At 35.3% G+C, this 14,668-nt stretch overlaps 1 protein-coding gene across 7 annotated transcripts in view; it reads left to right on the top strand.

Annotated features, from left to right (window-relative positions):
- Nucleotides 1-14,420, top strand: part of slc4a5b (solute carrier family 4 member 5b) — a 48,206-nt gene extending 33,786 nt beyond the window's left edge. For 5 of the 7 annotated variants that reach the window (XM_048181148.1, XM_048181152.1, XM_048181149.1 and 2 more), the window contains 12 exons: nucleotides 315-379; nucleotides 476-667; nucleotides 837-950; nucleotides 2,687-2,800; nucleotides 2,978-3,139; nucleotides 7,549-7,727; nucleotides 7,821-7,893; nucleotides 8,319-8,387; nucleotides 9,359-9,532; nucleotides 10,564-10,737; nucleotides 13,386-13,489; nucleotides 13,586-14,420. In XM_048181148.1, the coding sequence (XP_048037105.1) occupies nucleotides 315-379; nucleotides 476-667; nucleotides 837-950; nucleotides 2,687-2,800; nucleotides 2,978-3,139; nucleotides 7,549-7,727; nucleotides 7,821-7,893; nucleotides 8,319-8,387; nucleotides 9,359-9,532; nucleotides 10,564-10,737; nucleotides 13,386-13,487 (1,418 nt within the window). In that variant the 3' untranslated portion in view covers nucleotides 13,488-13,489; nucleotides 13,586-14,420. The remainder of the gene's footprint in view (nucleotides 1-314; nucleotides 380-475; nucleotides 668-836; nucleotides 951-2,686; nucleotides 2,801-2,977; nucleotides 3,140-7,548; nucleotides 7,728-7,820; nucleotides 7,894-8,318; nucleotides 8,388-9,358; nucleotides 9,533-10,563; nucleotides 10,738-13,385; nucleotides 13,490-13,585) is intronic. The other 2 variants (XM_048181150.1, XM_048181151.1) reach the window with 2 other exon arrangements.
- Nucleotides 14,421-14,668: the final 248 nt, after the last annotated feature.

The raw sequence follows: 14,668 nt of genomic DNA on the forward strand, positions 1-14,668 counted from the left end.
CTAAAATATTTTCTGTTGAATATTTGGTTTCATTAATGGAGGTAAAGTGTTTTCCATACTAAAATTTTGGTTTTTGGATGACATATTGGTTTGTTACATCTGACCACTGCAACTTATGTGTATCATATTTGTTTTTGCCGCCTACACTCGATTTGGCTGCTGATTGGAGTAAGTATCGACTACTAGCATGTTCTTACTATTCTTGATACCCCTTGAACATCCATATAAGATGTTATTTTATGTTCTGAAATGTATGAAGTCTTGTCAAAAAGCCTAAAAACACTCTAAGTGCTTGTTTATCTCTTCTGTTGTAGTGACTTCTTTGGCTTTCAACACTTCCTCTCTATCAGGCCTAGAAAACATCTCTGATTACTCTGTGGTGAGCTCAAACTGTTTTTCTTCACAACAATCATCACTATGACTTTTTTCCTGTTTTGTTGTCTTTGAGCGCACATGATCTCACTCCTCCTCTCAGTTCAACTTCACGGCTCTGGACTGGAGTCAGCTGACTAAGAAAGAGTGCTTGAAACTCGGCGGTTCCCTGGTGGGCAAATCCTGCAAATACGTCCCTGATCTGGCCATGCTGTCTTTCATCCTGTTCTTCGGCACTTACTCCATGACCATCTCGCTCAAGAAGTTCAAGTCCAGCCGTTACTTCCCCACAAAGGTTGGGATTCAGCATTTTCACATGTATTTCCCATGTGTGTCAAGTGAACACACCTGCTTCTGTATTCTCTGGTACAGACCGTATGGAGACTGTTTTCCTTATCCTCATCCATATTGTATTTACCGCTCTCCCCCCAACTTGCTTCTGGTTGTTTCTGTTTTTCTCCAAGTGTCGCACCTTGATAGCAGATTTTTCCATCATTATATCCATCCTGGTCTTCTGTGCTCTGGATTATGTGATGTCCTTGGATACTCCCAAACTGCATGTCCCCACCCAGATAAAGGTCCAGAACGTGTCATCTTCTATGTCTTAATGTTATACCACAGACTTGCCTTTTTATATTAGTCATGTTTCAATGAAATGCTGCCTTTAAGTCTTCATCATACAGTATATAGGGGAAAAGCGCATCGCAATGTGGCAAGTTCTTGCATAAACATAGCTGCTAAGTTAAGACTGTGACTTTTTTTCTCAGAATTGTGAGATATAAACTCGCAATTGGAAGTTATAAAGTCCAATTCTGAGGGAAAAAACTTTTCTCAGAATTCTGACTTTATAACTCACATTTCTGACTTTATTACTCAACAATTCTGACTTTATTACTCAATAATTCTGACTTTATATCATGCAATTGCGACTTTATATTACACAATTCTGAGAAAAAAAGTCAGAACTGTGAGATTAAAAATCGCAATTACCGTTTTATTTTTTATTCAGTGGCGGAAACAAGTTTCCATATATACATAGATACAAGTATTTAAATAAAATTAATTTTGAATGTACAATAATTAAAACATGAACATAAGGCCATACAATATAGTAATTACGGTAACACTTTAGGGTCCAATTCTCACTATTAACTAGTTAGCATACATATTACTAGGATATTGGCTGTTTATTAGTTCTAAACAGATATTAATGCCTTATTATGCATCCCATAATCCTTCCCAATGGTAAACTTAACAACTACCTCACTAACTATTAATAAGCAGTAATTAGGAGTTTATTGAGACAGAAGTTGTAATTAATAGTGAGTTAATAGTGAGAATAGAGTGCCCCAGGGATGACGTGTTTTTGTAGGCCAACCCGGAAGTTAGCGGCGCACAAGTTCCCTCGATTGAAAGCCTATTGATTTTTTCCCATAGACTTTTGGAAAATCGCAGAAAATAAGCTCTGTGTTTAACAAAGGGTTATGACACTTAGACGTTTTGTCTATCAAGATAATCTTTACAAGTTAACACAACATTTATACATTTTGAAGCCTAAATAAAGTCGTCAGATATAAAAAGCTAACAGTAGGCTATAAACGGACTACAGCACACCATGGTCGCGGATCAACGTCGTCACCACCAAGCTTCCTCAAACTGTATTAAGAAAACAACTTTATTTATAAACATGCTCGCTGATTATGATCTGTGCTGTTATGAATACTTTTCCACTTTTTCATGAGAAATGCTGTCCAAATGTCCCGTTTTTAATGATGACGTCTAAAGTCCTCGCCAAAGGAAGTAGTCCCTTTTAGCAATTTGTTAGTAACCGCCGATTTTAAGACACAGTAAAAGTTTAAAAAATCACAAGTGGGTTATAACTGGTGTGTTTTATGTCATAGATCAAAACATGAAAGTATTTACAGGCTTTGTTAACCACAGACCTTATTTCAGGCGATTTAGCAAAAACCCATTCAAAAAACCCATAGACTTTAGGGCGTTGGAACCGGAAGTCCTAAAATGCTAACTTGCTTCCGGGTTTTGCCTACAAAAATGTGTCATCCCTGAGGCACTCTATTGGACCCTAAACTAAAGTGTGACCATAATTACACAAACAAAAATGACATTGCATTTGAAAACTAATAAATCACACATTTAAACTTCTCAGAAAGACTTGAAGGCATCAAACATGTTACTGTTGCGTTTTTAAAATCTCTTGCACTTTTGTCTTGTAAAGCCTCTGATCTTCTCTAGTTCTTATTTAGTTGTGTCTAGTTTTCTACTTCTTCTTTCTTTTTCCTCTGTAAATGTGCAGCTTCGGAAACTCATCAGTGATTTTGCAATCTTCACGTCAATCATGACATTTGTTGGTCTTGATATGTTTATGGGGCTTAAAACACCTAAACTGATTGTGCCAACCGAATTTAAGGTACGTTGTGCAACGGATACACACGTATCTTTCTTTACCTCCTGATTGCATCTTTTTTAGCTTTTTTATCATGATTATATACTAACATCACGTTAATCCACTGTGCTTTACAAAACATACCATGTGATTTCAGTTATCGCTATGCTGACTTTCTTCAGTTCTGTTCTGTTTGTGTAGCCCACGCGGCCCGATCGCGGCTGGATCGTCATGCCTTTAGGGAAGAACCCGTGGTGGATGAGCTTGGCCAGTTTTGTACCTGCTCTGCTGGTCACCATCCTCATCTTCATGGATCAGCAGATCACAGCCGTCATCGTCAACCGAAAAGAAAACAAACTAAAGGTGCTGGACGTCACCTGTGAAACTTTTAGCTTTTAGCAACATCTGACTTTTTTCTCAGAATTGTGTGATATAAATTCGCAATTGCGAGTTCCAAGTCAGAATTGTGAGATATAAAGCATGCAAATGCATGTTATAAAAGTGCTTTATTGCATTTTTTTCTCAGAATTGCGAGTTTATATTACAAAAAAAAAAAAAAAAAAAAAAAACGTTTTTGGTTCTTGAAATTAAAAATATATAAATATTTGATAAAAAAAAAAAAACGTCGCTGACACAATCTCTACTAAATGTCTACTATGGAAGCTTTTTTCTGCCACGGAATAAAACAGTTTAAACGACTTTTTATCTCACGAATTCTGACTTTTTTCTCAGAATTGCAAGAAAAATGTCAGAACAGTCGCAGTTCTCACATTTTATCTCGCAATTGCAAGTTTATGTCTCAACTTTTTTCTCGCAATTCTGACTTTCTTCTTGCAATTGTGAGTGTTTATTTCGCTGTTGAGTTTATATTGCACAGTTCTGACTTTATTTCTCACAATTGCGAGTTTATATCTCGCAATTCTGACTTTATTACTCGCAATTGTGAGTTTATATCGCGCAATTCTTAACTTTATTACTCGCAATTGTGAGTTTATACCGCGCAATTCTTACTTTATTACTCGCAATTGTGAGTTTATATCGCGCAATTCTTACTTTATTACTCGCAATTGTGAGTTTATATCGCAATTCTGACTTTATTACTCGCAATTGTGAGTTTATATCGCAATTCTGACTTTATTACTCGCAATTGTGAGTTTATATTGCAATTCTGACTTTATTATTCGCAATTGTGAGTTTATATCACGCAATTCTTACTTTATTACTCGCAATTGTGAGTTTATATCGCAATTCTGACTTTATTATTCGCAATTGTGAGTTTATATCACGCAATTCTTACTTTATTATTCGCAATTGTGAGTTTATATCGCACAATTCTTACTTTATTACTCGCAATTGTGAGTTTATATCGCAATTCTGACTTTATTACTCGCAATTGTGAGTTTATATCGCGCAATTCTTACTTTATTACTCGCAATTGTGAGTTTATATCGCAATTCTGACTTTATTATTCACAATTGTGAGTTTATATCGCGCAATTCTTACTTTATTACTCGCAATTGTGAGTTTATATCGCGCAATTCTTACTTTATTACTCGCAATTGTGAGTTTATATCGCAATTCTGACTTTATTACTCGCAATTGTGAGTTTATATCGCGCAATTCTGACTTTATTACTCGCAATTGTGAGTTTATATCGCGCAATTCTTACTTTATTACTCGCAATTGTGAGTTTATATCGCAATTCTGACTTTATTACTCGCAATTGTGAGTTTATATCGCGCAATTCTTACTTTATTACTCGCAATTGTGAGTTTATATCGCGCAATTCTTACTTTATTACTCGCAATTGTGAGTTTATATCGCGCAATTCTTACTTTATTACTCGCAATTGTGAGTTTATATCGCAATTCTGACTTTATTACTCGCAATTGTGAGTTTATATCGCGCAATTCTGACTTTATTACTCGCAATTGTGAGTTTATATCGCGCAATTCTTACTTTATTACTCGCAATTGTGAGTTTATATCGCAATTCTGACTTTATTATTCACAATTGTGAGTTTATATCGCGCAATTCTTACTTTATTACTCGCAATTGTGAGTTTATATCGCGCAATTCTTACTTTATTACTCGCAATTGTGAGTTTATATCGCAATTCTGACTTTATTACTCGCAATTGTGAGTTTATATCGCGCAATTCTGACTTTATTACTCGCAATTGTGAGTTTATATCGCGCAATTCTTACTTTATTACTCGCAATTGTGAGTTTATATCGCAATTCTGACTTTATTACTCGCAATTGTGAGTTTATATCGCGCAATTCTTACTTTATTACTCGCAATTGTGAGTTTATATCGCGCAATTCTTACTTTATTACTCGCAATTGTGAGTTTATATCGCGCAATTCTTACTTTATTACTCGCAATTGTGAGTTTATATCGCAATTCTGACTTTATTACTCGCAATTGTGAGTTTATATCGCGCAATTCTTACTTTATTACTCGCAATTGTGAGTTTATATCGCGCAATTCTTACTTTATTACTCGCAATTGTGAGTTTATATCGCAATTCTGACTTTATTACTCGCAATTGTGAGTTTATATCGCGCAATTCTGACTTTATTATCGCAATGTGAGTTTATATCGCAATTCTGACTTTATTACTCGCAATTGTGAGTTTATATCAATTCTGACTTTATTATTCGCAATTGTGAGTTTATATCACACAATTCTTACTTTATTACTCGCAATTGTGAGTTTATATCGCAATTCTGACTTTATTATTCGCAATTGTGAGTTTATATCACGCAATTCTTACTTTATTATTCGCAATTGTGAGTTTATATCGCAATTCTTACTTTATTACTCGCAATTGTGAGTTTATATCGCAATTCTGACTTTATTACTCGCAATTGTGAGTTTATATCGCGCAATTCTTACTTTATTACTCGCAATTGTGAGTTTATATCGCAATTCTGACTTTATTATTCACAATTGTGAGTTTATATCACGCAATTCATACTTTATTATTCGCAATTGTGAGTTTATATCGCACAATTCTTACTTTATTACTCGCAATTGTGAGTTTATATCGCAATTCTGACTTTATTACTCGCAATTGTGAGTTTATATCGCGCAATTCTTACTTTATTACTCCCAATTGTGAGTTTATATCGCACAATTCTTACTTTATTACTCGCAATTGTGAGTTTATATCGCAATTCTGACTTTATTACTCACAATTGTGAGTTTATATCGCAATTCTATTACTTTATATCGCAATTCTCGCAATTATTACTCGCAATTGTTTATATCGTTTTTATATCGCAATTCTGACTTTATTACTCGCAATTGTGAGTTTATAACGCAATTCTGACTTTATTACTCGCAATTGTGAGTTTATATCGCGCAATTCTTACTTTATTACTCGCAATTGTGAGTTTATATCGCAATTCTGACTTTATTACTCACAATTGTGAGTTTATATCGCAATTCTAACTTTATTATTCACAATTGTGAGTTTATATCGCGCAATTCTTACTTTATTACTCGCAATTGTGAGTTTATATCAATTGCAATGAGTTTATATCGCAATTCTGACTTTATTATTCACAATTGTGAGTTTATATCACGCAATTCTGACTTTATTACTCGCAATTGTGAGTTTATATCACAATTCTGACTTTATTACTCGCAATTGTGAGTTTATATCACGCAATTCTGACTTTATTACTCGCAATTGTGAGTTTATATCGCAATTCTGACTTTATTACTCGCAATTGTGAGTTTATATCACGCAATTCTGACTTTATTACTTGCAGTTGTGAGTTTAATGAATCAAGTTTATATCATGCAATTCTGAAGTTAGAATTCATTAAGTCAGAATTAGAAGATGTAAACTTGCAATTGTGACAAAAAAAGTAAAAAGCAATTACCTTTTTCTTTTTTACTTCACTGGCGGAAATAGTCTTCTGTTGTCTGATTGATAGTTCATACTTTTTTAGCAAGTAAAAAGCCTTTTAGTATAATTCTAAAAATGTCCCTCTTCAGGTCGTGCTACACATGTATTTTTGTTGCGAAATATTTAATGATTTATTAAGTAAACGTAAGAATAATTTTATATTGTTAGCAATATGTCAAGATGAACATTTACTGGACTAAAGGTTTACTTGATTATCTATAAATCTTTTTTTTTTTTTTTTTAGAAAAATCATGTTAAAATGTATCAAATAAGATAGAACAGACTTTTGAGAAAGCTTTATTTGTTCATGTCTCAGTCATCATTGTATTGCGTTGCATTATATGTTAACTATAGAGCTTTGATCATAAATCTAAGAATTTAAATATCACCTTACTAAGACATCTTATTGGCAGATATAGTGACAACTGATAGTTATATGCATTTTATGTAAGCAGTCTGCTAAACCGTTATGAAGATCTCATTGATTTACAAGCTATAAGAATTTCATATTACTTTTTGGCCATATAAATATCAGCAACTGCACCAAGTTGCATATTTTTTTCTCAGTTTGGGCCTCTGTATAAAATAACATTTTTAGGGTTATTATTTCATATTAATTAAACATTAATAATGTTAAAAATTAATTAATACAATAATAGTATATAAATAATACTAAAATAACGCTGGCTAGCATCCACTCAGAACAATCATACAGAATCGCTTTGGTGACCATCCAGAATCTCCGAGCACCATGACGTTGAGTTATGAATATTCATGCATGTCCATAAGCAGTAATGTGTTGTTCCATGTAGCATTGCTGAATGTCTTTTCCCCATTTTCACTGGAGCAGAAAGGCTGTGGTTATCATCTGGACCTGTTCTGGGTGGGCATCCTCATGGCCGTTTGCTCCTTCATGGGTTTGCCCTGGTACGTAGCGGCCACGGTCATTTCCATCGCCCACATCGACTCTCTGAAGATGGAAAGTGAGTCCAGTGCTCCTGGTGAGCAGCCACAGTTTCTTGGTGTGCGGTAAGTCAAACGAGACCTTTTTTGTAGAATTTAGCACAAGTATTTTGTCATGTACAGTAGTTGTGAGGATCATTAGGTTTGTGTTTAATGCAGGGAACAGAGACTTACAGGCACATTGGTGTTTGTCCTCACTGGAGTGTCTGTCTTCCTTGCACCAATACTGCAGGTAATCAAAACTGATCTTTACTTTTATAAAATAATGCTTGTTTTTTGTCTCTTGAGCACTATTTGGATAATAATTGTTTCTCATGGGGATGTAAAGTAATTGCAACATTTACCGGGGTTAGCCTTCGATTTCATTACCACCTGAATCCAGAGTGTCTGTGTTTTTTCTCTCACCAAATACAGAATTTATTAGTTTTCCAAGCAATAACAGAAATTTTGTTTGCAGCTGACAATCATGTGACTGACCATGTGAGCGTTCCCAGAACTCCACCTTGAATAAATCGCCAAACAACTGCATGAGTTTTATCACTGAGCTGCCATGAAAATGTATTTTTACAGACGTCCCCGTGAGAAACAATTACTATCTGAATAGGGCTTTAGTGCAATTCAGAATCTGTACAAATAATTGTGTGTATTTCTGCACAGTACATCCCTATGCCTGTGTTGTATGGTGTGTTCCTGTACATGGGCGTCGCTTCTCTCCATGGCATTCAGGTACATTCAGATCTGCTGTATTAAACGAATGGTTCTAACAAAAATTAAAGTGCCCTTATTATGCTTTTTTGAATGTAGTGTGTAATATAGCTGTTTGTGAACGTGAACCCGCGCTGGAATTGATACGGTAAAACCGACACATCATTACTGTTTGTATCACTGTGCATCAAGTGCTGAGAAAGATCTGGAGCTAAAATTCATATATGATAATGGGTGTTTTGTTTATGACACATGCTGTAAGCAGTCGTGGCCATCTGACCAATCAGAGCAGAGTATGCTCTTGGAAAGGAGGGGTTTAAAGAGACCGAATCCTTGATCGAACCGTTTCAGATACTGTGAGAAAAGAGCTGATGCTGCAATGTATATTCTGAGAAAATTAAAGTGTTTTTTGACCTTTGGTGCATGTAAACCTTCTGTAGGAGACTCCAAAACAAAATTAGGAACCTTTAAAATAGCATATAGAGGCACTTCCTCATGTTCTGTTTTTCCTCATGTTATGAGCCTGTATTACATTCTTGCTTTTGTGCTTCAAAAGGCCTTAAAAGTAGCTGTTTGATAGTTATAATATTTTTATATATATATATATATATATAGTCATGCTCAAAATTATTCATACCCTTGGTAAATATGACCAAAGAAGGCTGTGAGAATAAATCTGCATCATTAATACTTTTGATCTTTTATTTAAAAAATCCAACCTTTCATTGGAGAATAATAATTTTAAATGGGGGGAAAATCTCATTATGAGAGAAATGTTTTTCTCTAATACACACTGCTCACAATTAATCATACCCTTTTATTCAATATTTTTTGCAACCTCCTTTTCCCAAGATAACAGCTCTGAGTCTTCACCTATAATGCCTGATGAGTTTGGAGAATACCTGACCACTCCTTCTTACAGAATCTCTCCAGATATATATATATATATATATACTCTACTCAAGTAGATTTTACCTGACTTTTCTACTTAGTTTTGGGAGAGGATGAAGCTGTACCTCATGCCAGCCAAGCACCAGCCAGATTTCGTGTTCCTGCGGCACGTACCCCTGCGGCGCGTACACCTCTTTACCCTGGTGCAGATCACCTGCTTGGCCGTCCTCTGGATCCTCAAGTCCACTGTGGCCGCCATCATCTTCCCTGTCATGGTGCGAGTTCTCCACATATTCTGGTTCTCTGGATCACTAGAAATGTGTTTAAAACACAAGCTGATGTGTTATGTTGGTGAATCCCATGAAGAGATGTTGAGATCATGTTTCACCCCTAAACATAAAGAAACAAATCTGAATAATTAAAAACTAAATAAATAAATGTTGAAAATATGCTTAATTTTCATAAAATAATTTAATATTAATAATATTTTTTATTATTTTATTTCACATCTTAATGTTCCTAAATAGGCTTTATTTTGCTAATTTTATTTAATTTTATTTTTTTTTATACTTATTTTATTTAATGAAAATGGTCATAATGCAATTTTTCTTTTTTTCTTCTATTTTGCATCTTAATGTTCCTTAAATAGGCTTTATTTTCTCTGCGCAATTTTTTATTTTATTTTATTTTATTTTATTTTATTTTATTTTATTTTATTTTATTTTATTTTATTTTATTTTATTTTATTATTTTTACAGTGAAATATGACCTGGACATTTCATGAGATCCTCTCCTTGAATGTGAATCTTTGAATATTAGCATGTAGGGTGTATTTTATTTTTATTCTGGAAAATAAAAAAAAATTAAAAAAAAGATGTATGCTTAATTTTCATGAAAATAATGTCATACTGCAAAAAAAAAAAAAAATCAAAAAGACCTTAAAATAGCTTTATTTTCTCTATGCATTTTTTTTAATTGTATTTTATTTTGCGATGAAATATGACCAGACTTCACTCATACGTGACTCTCTCAGAACATTACCATGTAGTGTGTATTTTATGTATTTTTATTCTGAAGAATTGTTAAAAATATGGATAATTTTCATGAAAATGTCATAGTGCAAAAACATTTAAACGGCCCTAAAATAGGCTCTATTTTCTCAATGCAAAGTATTGTATTTTTAATTTATATTATTGTGGGATGAAATATGACCTGGAGTTTTTGTGAGATCCACCCATATATAACTCTCCCAGATTATTAGTATGTCATTTACTTTCTGTAATTTTGAGACTTGTTCCTCCGTCAGATTCTGGGCCTGATGGTCGTGAGGAAGATGTTGGACCTGGTCTTCTCGCAGCATGACCTGGCCTGGCTGGACGACATCTTGCCCGAAAAGGACAAGAAGAAGAAGGAGGATGAGAAGAAAAAGAAAGAGAAGAAAAAAGCCAAAGCCGATGAACACAACAACAGCGATGAAGAGGTAAAAACAAACAGATGTGTGAGATGTTATCATGCTGATACACTCATAAACACAGAGAACATCTTATGTTGTTTGTGTGTTTTGTGATTTAATCTTTAATATTTTTTCCTTTAATTCCACAGTGTTGCTGAGAAGGCACTTTATAACACTTATTACCATTTAATCCCTCCTATTTTTTTCCTCTTGTGCAACACAAGCAGAGTCCATTTAGCATAGTCATAATTGTCATTTTGATTGTAATGTCTCTTAGTCCTTTATTACAGCCTGCCTTTATTGTGTGGTTTGTGGTCATTTTTACAGTGCTGAATGTTTTTGCATGAAATATTCATTCATTCAGGGTCCAGAATTAACAAGTTTTAAACAGTTTGCTGGTAACTTAAAGGCACAATATGTAATTTTCACCACTAGAGGTCACTTATTCAAAACAAACGCGTAGCTTGATGACGCCTTGATTTCGTGGAATCATGGGAGGTGTAGTCTTCACATCTACAGCTGGTGGAAAAGAATCGGGAAGGGACTAGGGCAGAAATCATATTCATGGATGACCTAATTTATTAAACATATATTAGCATTAGTGTAGTGTGGAGCGGAACGAGGCCGCTAGAGCGATTGCTAACGAGAGACGAGTGCGACACATGTCTCGAGAGCAGTGGAGCTTTTATTATGCTGCAGTCGCCGCTTCTGCTTCTTCCAGTCAAGCATATGTGGGGTAATGCAGCGCTGTTTATCATATTAGATACATTTGTGTGTTGAAAGTTATGATGCTACTCTGTGCGTTCGCTCAGCGGCTAATATGAGACACTTAATGCACACTGCAGTAAGCTAGATCGATATTAGGCATGGTAAAACATGGTACTCGCAGTAAATCAAGAAAACGAGATTTAAACAATAAGACTTAGGGCCCTATTTTAACGATCTGAAACGCAAGTGTCAAAGCGCGAAGCGCAAGTAACTTTGTGGGCGGGTCTCGGCGCTGTTGCTATTTTCCCGGCGGGATAAATGGCTCTTGCGCCCGGCGCAAATCTAAAATGGGTTGGTCTGAAGTAGCTTCATTATTCATAGGTGTGGTTTGGGCGTAACGTGAAATAAACCAATCAGAGCGTCATCCAACATTCCCTTTAAAAGCAGGTGCGCAAGTTCCATTATGGATTGCTATTATTATGGCGTATTTACCAGGCGCACGCCAGGAGCGGTTCACAGCCGAGGAGACTGATGTTCTTGTAAGAGCAGTGAAAGACAGAGAAGTTGTGTTGTATGGGGATGGGAGAAACCCACCCAAAATAGCGTCGGTTAAACAGGTTTTTTCACATCTTCGTGGCACACCACAATGATTTCCGTCATCTCATGTGTTAATATTTTTTTAGTGTAACAATTTATGATTTGCAAAAATAACTGTTGCATCTGTGTAGATTACATGAGCAAAGTGTATGCGCGTTGTGCACGCTATACATTATGGTCAAGCATGCGCCCTTGAAATAGCATAATGAACAACGCGCAACGCGCCACTGACTTTAGACTAGGTTTTTTCTGGTCAGTGGCGCAATTGTTTAATGGAACAGCAAAATAGCACCAGGGATTGTTTGCGCCGGAACACGCCTCCTTTTTTGCGCTGAACCGCCCAGGGAGCGCAAGTTCATTCACTAGTTTAGCGACGTGCTTCTGTGGAGGGAAAAGCGCGCTTTGCGCGGGTGCAAAATAGGAATGACACATGCGTCGGTGTACAAAGTCAATTGCGCTGGGTGCAAGATAGGGCCCTTACAGTGTTGAGCTATATAACATGATTAGTTTTCTGTCAATAAATGTATCAAAACAGTTGCTCACCTGTCTAATAAAACACATATTAAAGCGTCTTTGGTGTTTCCATGTTTTTTTACAAAATAAAACCGGAAACTGAGGGTAACGCGGGTATGATGTCATTGATAGGCGACACGTGAACACAGTTCGTGTCCAGGTTAAAAGTGCTTATTTCTCTGGATTTAAACATTCTTGGAAACATTTGTGGTAATGTAAGGACTCAAGTCAACAAAATATATAACATTGTTCTGGTGGTTTTGAGATATTTTAACCCAAAAATCTCACATATTGTGCCTTTAAGTAGGAATTGCAACAAAGTGCATGGTTTAAATTTCGATATCGCTAAATGTTTATCATCTGATGTAAGCGCTTTGAATCAAAGCAATAAATAGTCTATTATAGACTATAGTTAATGCTGGACCCTGGGTATGTACACTTACGGAATATACACTACTGTTCAAAAGTTGGGGTTTGTTTTTTTAATGTTTTTGAAAGAAGTCTCTTCTGCTCACCAGGGCTTCATTTATTTGATCAAAATACAGTAAAAACAGTAATATTGTGAAATATTATTACAATTGAAAAGAACTGTTTTCTATTTGAATATATTTTAAAATATAATTTATTCCTGTGATCAAAGCTGAATTTTCAGCATCATTACTCCAGTCTTCAGTGTCACATGATCCTTCAGAAAACATTCTAATATGATGATTTGCCGCTCAAGAAACATTTATTATTGTTATCAATGTTGAAAACAGCCTTAATTTTGTGGAAACAAACCGTACTGACCTCAAACTTTTGAACAGCAGTGTATCTGCATGCATATTGTCTGTTGCAATGGTGTCGTCTTCTCCCAATCAAAGTGTCCCAAAGACTCCCTCCCCTCAGTGAAGATTCCTCTGGAGCCAATGAACCCGTCCGTCCAAACAAACCCCTCTAATTCTGACCCCTCGGCCTGACTGTGAGTACTGTGATACAAAGAGATGCTCCTCCATTAGCAAATGACTGTTTGACATGATGTTTTCCCCTTTTATCTTTCTTATTTGTGTTTGAATAGAAGCATCATCCTTAGTCTACCTGCACCCCCGGCAAGTCAGACCTGGATTCGGACAGATCCCGTGTCACATCCCTTACGTGAACCCGAAGCACCCGGCTGATCAAACACTCAAACCATGTTTGTCCTCACACTTATGATGAGATATGATCTGAGTCACAAGCACAGCATCACTGGCAGTTTCCCAAACACATGAGACTCACAGATGTATGATATTTTTACGTACCTTACCAACGCAGCAAGTGACGCACTTTTCCAAGCCCACATTGACCATATTGCGCGTGAGTCATTCAGACCTTGGATTTTATTCAAGATTCTTCAATTAGATCTGCAGAGCTGTGCCAGCTTGAACTGCTGAGCTCATGTGTGTTAAGATAAGATTCATGCATGTATATTGTGATTTAAACGTAAGACTTTTTTTGGAAACCCTCTTCAGAGAATAAGAAGAAGAGGTTTAAACTAAGTTTAAGATTTCATTATCATATTGTATAAATATATTCGAACTGTATGATATTAAATATGGATTTCATAGAATCTAGTGATTCACAAATAAATTGAATTTTAGTTAGAAAAACAGTGTATCTAATAGAATTCAGTTGGATTAAATTTGTTGTATTGCATTACAATTAAAGCATGAATATATTCCAGAAATAGATTTTGAGTTCATACCGTAGAATTTTATATTTAAAAATCAGAAATGTGTATTTGAATAATGTTGAAATGTTTTCAGACAGTCGTAATTGGTCCGTAAGAACAACGCACAGGTTTTGTTTTATTTAGATTCTGTTTGTTCATTTGTATTTTGTTCAAATAAAGAATAAAAGAGGGATTAATATGTTTTCATTGTCATTTTTAATTCTGTCAACCCTCAGTTTTTCATCTACAGATTTACACATGCAGTGCCACCGGTGTTAGCATTAAAATTAACTTGAGTTATGAAATCAGATTACTTTTTTAAGTAACTAGTAAAGGAATTCATTACTTTTCCGATTTACAACAAAATATCGAAGTTATTTTTTTTCACATTTATTGACACAGCTCTCCTGTCCCCATGTTGAGAGAAATCGGTAGTAAGTACAGAGGTGT

This window comes from Megalobrama amblycephala, linkage group LG2 (assembly GCF_018812025.1).
Source record: "Megalobrama amblycephala isolate DHTTF-2021 linkage group LG2, ASM1881202v1, whole genome shotgun sequence".
Taxonomy (NCBI): Eukaryota; Metazoa; Chordata; class Actinopteri; order Cypriniformes; family Xenocyprididae; genus Megalobrama; species Megalobrama amblycephala.